This window comes from Priapulus caudatus, unplaced genomic scaffold, assembly GCF_000485595.1.
Source record: "Priapulus caudatus unplaced genomic scaffold, Priapulus_caudatus-5.0.1 Scaffold853, whole genome shotgun sequence".
Classification (NCBI taxonomy): Eukaryota; Metazoa; Priapulida; class Priapulimorpha; order Priapulimorphida; family Priapulidae; genus Priapulus; species Priapulus caudatus.
Window position 1 is genome coordinate 45,756 of NW_014577914.1, and position 8,215 is coordinate 53,970.

The 8,215-nt window shown below is 44.3% G+C and overlaps 2 protein-coding genes across 2 annotated transcripts; both read left to right on the forward strand.

The window, feature by feature from the left end:
* The first annotated feature begins 3,216 nt into the window (after positions 1–3,216).
* On the forward strand, positions 3,217–3,981 carry LOC106813997 (probable G-protein coupled receptor 21). Its single transcript, XM_014818252.1, has one exon. The coding sequence runs from the start codon at positions 3,217–3,219 to the stop codon at positions 3,979–3,981; it is 765 nt and encodes a 254-aa protein (XP_014673738.1).
* A 1,450-nt stretch (positions 3,982–5,431) lies between these two features.
* Positions 5,432–6,784, forward strand: LOC106813998 (kappa-type opioid receptor-like). Its single transcript, XM_014818253.1, has one exon. The coding sequence runs from the start codon at positions 5,432–5,434 to the stop codon at positions 6,782–6,784; it is 1,353 nt and encodes a 450-aa protein (XP_014673739.1).
* Positions 6,785–8,215: the final 1,431 nt, after the last annotated feature.

Consider the following 8,215-nt stretch of genomic DNA (forward strand, 5'->3'; position numbering starts at 1 on the left):
TGTCACACAGTGAAGGACAGGTGTCATACATAATGGAGGAAATGTGTCACACAGTGGAGGACAGGTTCACATCAGTGGGGGGACATAGTGACAACCAATACAAGTGACAGTAAAGACACAGGTTTTCAGTGTGAGGACAGGTTGACACATTACAGAAGAAAGACATGTATCACGCCACAGTGAGGAAGGTCTCACACATTAGGAGGTTACATATATGACATTCTCATAAAAGGACCAGGTGATCACACAATGGAGAACAGGTGACACATCGAGAAGTGACATATGTACGCCGCACTAGCGAGAACCAGGTCTAACACATAGAGGACAAGTATCTGGTAAGCGAAGGAGAGCTAAACGCCCCGAAAGAGAAGAGATTCTAGAGCGGAGAAGTCGCGAGGCTAGATGGAGTTGAGACTAATGTTGAAATGGAAGGATAGGAGATAGATCGAGCAACGTAGAATACACACTTAGCCGCCCACACAGCCGACAGCACGAGTGGTGTGTTAGCCTGGGGGATTCACACAGGTCTCCACACACAGCACACAACACACACACCCCACCACAACACACACGTAGAACCGAAAGCTTGAAAGCGAGGAAGACAGATGATATGCAGAACTGGGGTGGGTGACAAGTGTGGGGAGCGGACATATGCAGCAAGAGTGTGTGAGTGAACCATATAGAGATAGGGAGCACGTAACCGGTAGAGGAATGCAGATGACATCACGCAGTATGACATATGCCTTACAGAGGTTATGCCTGTTAATATACGCAATCAGTGGGAGATCTTAGACTCTAGGAGAGACATGGGTCAAGTATGGAACCAACATCCATCGAAGCACACATGAATCCGTGTATGGTCTGATGTAAGTGATTAGCATGTATCGATGCCTGGTTTATTCCCGCGTTGGCCTACTCCCCACTTGTAATTTCTAAAGTGCTAGCTTGTGATAGGCCTTGATCACATATATAAAGAATCACATCAGACATGACATAAACCACTGGCGGATGGTAGCATATACGGTCTAATCTGGGTTCCCGCAAGCACAGTATCTCAGAAAAATACGAGCATGTCAATGAAATGATAAATACTCGCGAAATGGCCGCCTCTGGCGGCCATATTCGCTCGTTACGCTGAAGAGACTACGATCGATGATTTCTCTAAATCCCGGCCCGATTCATAGTAATCTTTTAGTAAAATATTGGTTTATGAATAATCCCACAAAGAAAATTGGTTTGTAAGTCTACAGCCAGCGCATCTAGCGGAAGTGAACTAAATCGTACAAGTTTTCCAGGCAGATTTTCCATTAGATTTCCTAAATATGTTTTTTTTAAACATTTAACCCAATAAATAACTAAAAGCAAAGTGTTAGAATCGAACCTGATGCGTAGGAATAAAGCACGAAAAATTTCAGCCGGATTCGTGCACGCGCCTAGAAGTTATGCAGGAACAAACAGAACGACACTACTCAAATTATTATATAGATAGATGCAGTAGTGAGAACAAATCTGTCAAGGGTAGCCTACAAGCCAAGGCTTATTATTTATAAAGTGACATGTTGTGATAAACAAGTATTACTCAATCGCTTTAAATTTTTATTGATATACAATTCCATCCCGCAGGTACTGCCTGGGCATGCGCAAACTCTTAGCATGGCCGCACAGGTAACTTTCGATTCAGATTTACTCCGAGCCCAGGGGCGTGTAGGAATTACGAAAGCGGGTTACAGCAAAGAACATCGTCATTTCGTTTAATTTAATTGTTATCGCCAGCTGGGTTTCTGATGCTATCCGGAAAGGTACATTCATCACATGAAATCCATATTTTAATGTGTCTTACTATCAATCATGTCGTTGCGTACATGAGCAAAAGCACGTGAGATCAGTTTTCTCACACATGTTGTCTGAAACCCGTAAATACTCTAAAACGATATTTGCTTTCCCTCAACTCTTGTGAAGGCATGTATGAATCAAAACAGCAGGAAAACGCAGGCTCGTATAGAGAGAGACCAAGTAAACCCGCCGAGTTATAGGTAGAAAACGTCGGAAACCAGCGTGGTCAGATCTCAGAATGCAAGGCTGTGAGATAGCTATCTAGACATAGCAGTCAGCGGCAGAACGCTTGCAGACTGAACAGACACGAGGAAGAAAAAATATCGTGGTAGGTCGACATACGGGGCGCCATGCAGGACAGGCATTTTTGTACCTATAAACTTGACAAAAATGATTTTGGAAGCACAAAAGACTCATTCTGTCAATCCTGTCGCGCCAAAAACTCAATTTTGTGAACACAAAACTCAATTATTCATCCTGTACCACAAAACATCGATTTGTAAAACAGCAAAACTCATTCTGTCAATCCGGTTCCTCAAAACTCAATTTTGTAAACCAAAACTCAATTCTGTCAATCCGGTTCCACAAAACTCGATTTTGTTGCCCAAATATGGCACACGCATGTAAAAGGGCTACCATTGGTCAGAAACTGGGGTGAGAAATGTGTCATGGTCGCCATCTTGTTTCTTCTGACCAATGGTAGCCCTTCTTACATGCGTGTGCCATATTTGGGCAACAATCGAGTTTTTGTAAGACCGGATTGACAGAATTGAGTTTTGTGTTTACAAAATTGAGTTTTGTGGGACAGGATTGATAGAATTGCAGTTTTGTGTTCACAAAATTGAGTTTGTGGGACAGGATTGACAGAATTGAGTTTTGTGTTTCACCAAAATCGAGTTTTGTGGCAGGATTGACAGAATTGAGTTTGTGTTCACAAAATTGACTTTTGTGAGACAGAATTGAGTTGTGTGCACAAAAGTGAGTTTTGTGAGACAGAATTGAGTTTTGATAGACAAAATTGAGCCCTGTCCTGCATGGCGCCCCGTACGGCAAGTGACAACTCTAGCAAACTGCGGAAGAATACACAACCTGTGCAAAGAACGATTGGTATAGAGGCTCAACATGCAGCTGTCTAATTACTCCATCATGGATTATCTCACAACAGTAGAGAACACTACAGTGATATTCGGCAGTGAGCAGCAGCAGCAATCTAATACATTTACGGTAGTTGGACGTGTAATTACTTCGTTCGTATTTGTTGTTGCAATAACAATAGCGATTTTAAATATTATTATAATCGTCGTATACGTACGGTTCGGCTTCCTTAGAACGCAAAAGAACTACTTTATCATTAGTTTGGCGTGCGCTGACATAACAACAGCGATGGTGATTGGCACAGCTATATTAGCCGATGAGTTCAACCCGGCTCCTCAAAAGATCCAATGCGTCATGGTGTTTTTCGTCGGCTGCGTAACATTTAGCGTTTCGGTGCTGTCGATTGGACTTGCGACGTTGGACCGCTACATAGCTATCGTCCATCCGTTTCGCTACAACCAGCTGATGACTCCTAGAGCAGCGAAACTCATGGTGATATCCGTCTGGCTGTATACAACTGCGGTCGGTTTAGTGGCAGGAGCTCAGGCATTTACACGTTGGCGCCATGGAGAGTTGTGTCTTATTGATAAGGAAACCGCTAAGGAGTTCAGCTGGTATGTGTCTGCCAACTACGTGGCCGTGTTGCTGTTCATGACGTACGCCTACATCGTTATAGGTCGGATCATGATTGACCACAGCCAACGTGTTGCCGCAGCAACAGATCAAGCGCAACTTCAACAACTGTCCAGCCTTACTGGAACGTTTAAAGTAGCCAAACTTATTCTGGCTGTCGTTGGCATGTCTTTCTTGCTGCTTAGTTCCCACATTCTACATATGGTTCTTTCGGAGCCTTTACGGAATACACACTCGCAGCTGCTCGCTATTTTGCGCCTAATGCGCAAAGGAACCATTTTCGTGAACATGCTCCTGAATCCTATCATGTATTTCATGAAGTATGACGAGTTCAAAGTGGCAATAAGAAAGCTTCTTGGCAGGAACACAGCAACTGTTGGACCAACACACGTCTCGCACAGCAGGGAAGCGAACGTGTAGCTCACACAGTGGAACACGCAGCAGAAGCAGATGCAACTGAAATTTCGCAGAGAGAAAGGCAGATGTCACACCTGGGGGAAAAGATGACAATCCGAGTAGGACAGGTGTCAAACAGTGAAAGACATGTGTCATACAAAGAAGGACTGGTGTCAAGAAGAGAAGAAGATGCGTCATACCGAGAGGGACAAGGGACGTAGTGGGGTGTAGAGATAATATACAGAGCCGGACAGGCGTCACATGCAGTTGGGAAGAGACAGGAGCGGCGCCAGATGCTGTAGAGCTGATGCCTGACACGGAAAGACATGAGACAAATGCAGCAAAATATTTGCCTGATGAAGATTGATGGGTGGCAGCTAACGAACGAGCGGTGACAGAGGCGGAAGAACTAGATGTGTAACGTAGATGCAGCCTTGACAAATATAGAGAAGCCAGCTACAACTTCATAGCTTAAAAAATGATGCAGACTTTATTTACTGAACTACGAACTTTAAAAAATGTAATCGCTTAGAAGCCAATGTAGTTTCCATCAAGGCAATTGCGTTACGCTGCTAGAAAATCGGTAGCACAATCTGCATCATGACTATGTTAAGCGACAATGCAAACACAATGAAAAACTACAACGAGAATAAACGTCAAAACCTGAACTAATATTATAACAGATTACGCAAGATTGTGCGTCAATAGTTTCTGTAGCGTGTTACTTGTTGATTGAAACCTTCTAAATTTAATTTTCTGTGTCTGGCCTAATGGTGTTTTTTGTTAGATGCATTTCCTGTGTGTCGCGCAAATCCCACACAAATAACGTCGTTCATTCAATAGCTGCCATAAGCCGCATCTTACAATATCGCTAGCTGTTAATTCATCGCACACGCCTTTGCTATCACGCAATGACGTATGATTCAATGTATCACCCACGTGACTTTTTCGAGCAACACTACCTCGTAGGAAGGATTTAGTCAGTGGAGTAAAACAGAGTGACAGGGCAAGTGACTGTGCAGTAGTGAAGCGGCACGTTGGTGATTACCAACACCAGCGAAAGAATACAGATACAAGACAACAAAGGGAAGCTAATTACAATGGTAGATGAAGTGACGATGGTAGTAGACTGAGATTCATAGTAGCAAGCACGGCGAGAGAAGAACAAGACAAAGTTAAACCGAATATGAAAGCACAAAATATATTATTGTGTGAAACAGAGAGAGAGAGAGAGAGAGAGAGAGAGAGAGAGAGAGAGAGAGAGAGAGAGAGAGAGAGAGAGAGAGAGAGAGAGAGAGATAAGATACCGAAAGACAGCCGAGTGAGATAACAACTGACAACGGAGAAGTAATGCAGACTACGATATGCGGCATTAATTAAGCGGCAGCAACCGCTGTGACAATTAAGGTGACGCTTTCCGCACGTACTATTACAAAGCCTAACTGAAGAGGAGAACAACTTGCGGCCAGTTAACATGGAGCCACGTAATTACACTGTCCTGGATGATAACGGCACTATAGATCACATCACAAACCACACCAACAGTGAAATCCAAGCTTCTCACAATTCGCAGGCTAATGTCGGGTTTCTTTATAGCGCGTTCGTGATTGTGGTTGCGATCACTATCCTCGTGTTAAATGCTCTCATAATGGTCGTATACGTCAGGTTCGACTTTCTTAGAACGCAAAGGAACTACTTCATCATTAATCTGGCATGTGCCGATACATTATTTGCGGTCGCAGCTGGAGCAACTGTATCCCTCAGAGCTTTCGTACATGAGTATCATGCGACAAAGATAGCTTGTGGTATATTCGTTTTTGTCGCCTTCGTCACAATTGGTGCATCAATGCTGACGATTGGACTTGCGACGTTGGACCGCTACATTGCTATCGTCCATCCGTTTCGCTACAGCCAGCTGATGACTCCTAGAGCAGCAAAATTTATGTTGTTGTCCGTCTGGCTGTATACAACTGGGTACGGGTCAATAGCCGTGGTTCAGGCGATCACAAGATGGCGACCCGGAATGTTTTGTGTTGTTGATATGATAACCAATAAATGGCTGAGCTGGTATGTCGCTATCAACTACGCGGCCGTGTTACTTTTCATGACGTACGCGTACGTCGTTATAGGTCGGATCATGATTGACCACAGCCGACGTGTTGCCGCAGCAACTAATCAAGCGCAGCTTCAACAACTGTCCAGCCTCGCTGGAACGTTCAAAGCAGCCAAACTCATCCTGACTGTCGTTGGCGTGTCCATCCTACTAATAAGTCCCAACATTTTACACACGTTTCTGGCGACGTCTATTGTAGAAACACACCCGCGGGCGCTCAACGCACTGCGCTATATACGAGTTGCAGCTGTTTTCGTGAACATGCTTCTGAACCCTATCATGTACTTCATGAAGTATGACGAGTTTAGTGTGGCAATAAAGAAGCTTCTAGGTAGATACAGAGCGAGGGTTGAACCAGCAACAATACACGCGTCGCACATCAGAGAAAATTTAGCTCAGGTAGATGGACAAATATCAGAAGCAGAAACAGGACAAATGTCACACAGTGAAGGACAGGTGTCATACAAAGGAGGAAATGTGTCACACAGTGGAGGACAGGTGTCACACAGTGGGGGACAAGTGACACAAATACAAGGACAGATGACACACAGTGGAGGACAGGTGACACACAGAGAAAGACATGTATCACCCACAGGAGGAGAGGTCTCACACATAGGAGGACAAGTGACACTCATAAAAGGACAGGTGACACACAATGGAGAACAGGTGACACACGGAGAAGGACATATGTCACCCACAGGAGAACAGGTCTAACACATAGGAAGACAAGTATCTGGTAAGGAAGGAGAGCAAACCCCCGAAAGAGAAGAGATTCTAGACGGAGAAGTCGCGAGGCTAGATGGAGTTGAGACTATGTATGAAATGGAAGGATAGGAGATAGATCGAGCAACGTAGAATACACACACACACGCACGGACACACACACACACACACACACACACACACACTAGAACCGAAGCTTGAAGCGAGAAGACAGATGATATGCAGAACTGGGGTGGGGACAAGTGTGGGGAGGCGGACATATGCACAAGAGTGTGTGAGTGAACCATATAGAATAGGGACACGTAACCGGTAGAGGAATGCAGATGACATACGCAGTATGACATATGCCTTACAGAGGTTATCTGTTATATACGCACAGTGGGAGATCTTAGACTCTAGGAGAGATGGGTCAAGTATGGAACCACATCCATCGAACACACGAATCCGTGTATGGTCTGATGTTAGTGATTAGCATGTATGATGCTGGTTTATTCCCGGTTGGCCTACTCCCATTCTACCATGATGCTGCCTTGCGCAAATACACAATAGATAGGAATTGTATTGCATATATTACGTACCTGTGTATGTGTGCACAATGGCGCGCGTGTGGCGACATTGTGTGCTGTCAATAAGTATACGAACAGCGACCGAGTAGAATTATTGAGCGATATAAAACAAAACAAAACAAAAACATTGGCAGCAAATTGAATTCGTATTCATTTACAAGAATTTTATTATTGAAACGACGTAGGCGCATGTGTGCGGTGTTCATCGAACAATGTAGCACGTGCAACGTACAGCGAACAATGTTGAACGTGCAACGTACACCGAACAATGTACTACGTACGTGCAACGTACAACGAACAATGTACCACGTGCAACGTACAACGAGCAATGTAGAACGTGTAACGAACATCAAACAATATAGAACGGAAAACGAACAATGTAGGATGTACAACGTACAACGAACAAAATAGAACAAGAAAAAAACAATGAACAACGCTGAACTTGCAACGAACAACGTAGAGCGTGCAATGTACAGCGGACAATTTAGAACGGGAAACGTTTAACGAACAATGTACAGCGTACAAGAACAAACAATGTACAACGTGCGACTACCGACGAACAATGTAGAACGTGCCACGTACAAAGTGCACGAGAAAGTACCGCGAACAACTACCAGTGTGTGGAGCGGGGGATGTGCAGCACAGAACGGACAAAGAAGGACGTGAACTCGTGGGGCACCTATCGCTGACGCTGGCCATGCGGAGGAGCACTGCCGCTGCATGATACTCAGGTAATATCAAGAGCTAATAACACCTCTTAGTACGGTATAATTAGCTCTTAGTAATATGGGTAAATGTTTGTCAATATCTGACATACACTGTCTACCAATAGCTGGCATTAATTCATTTATCCTAC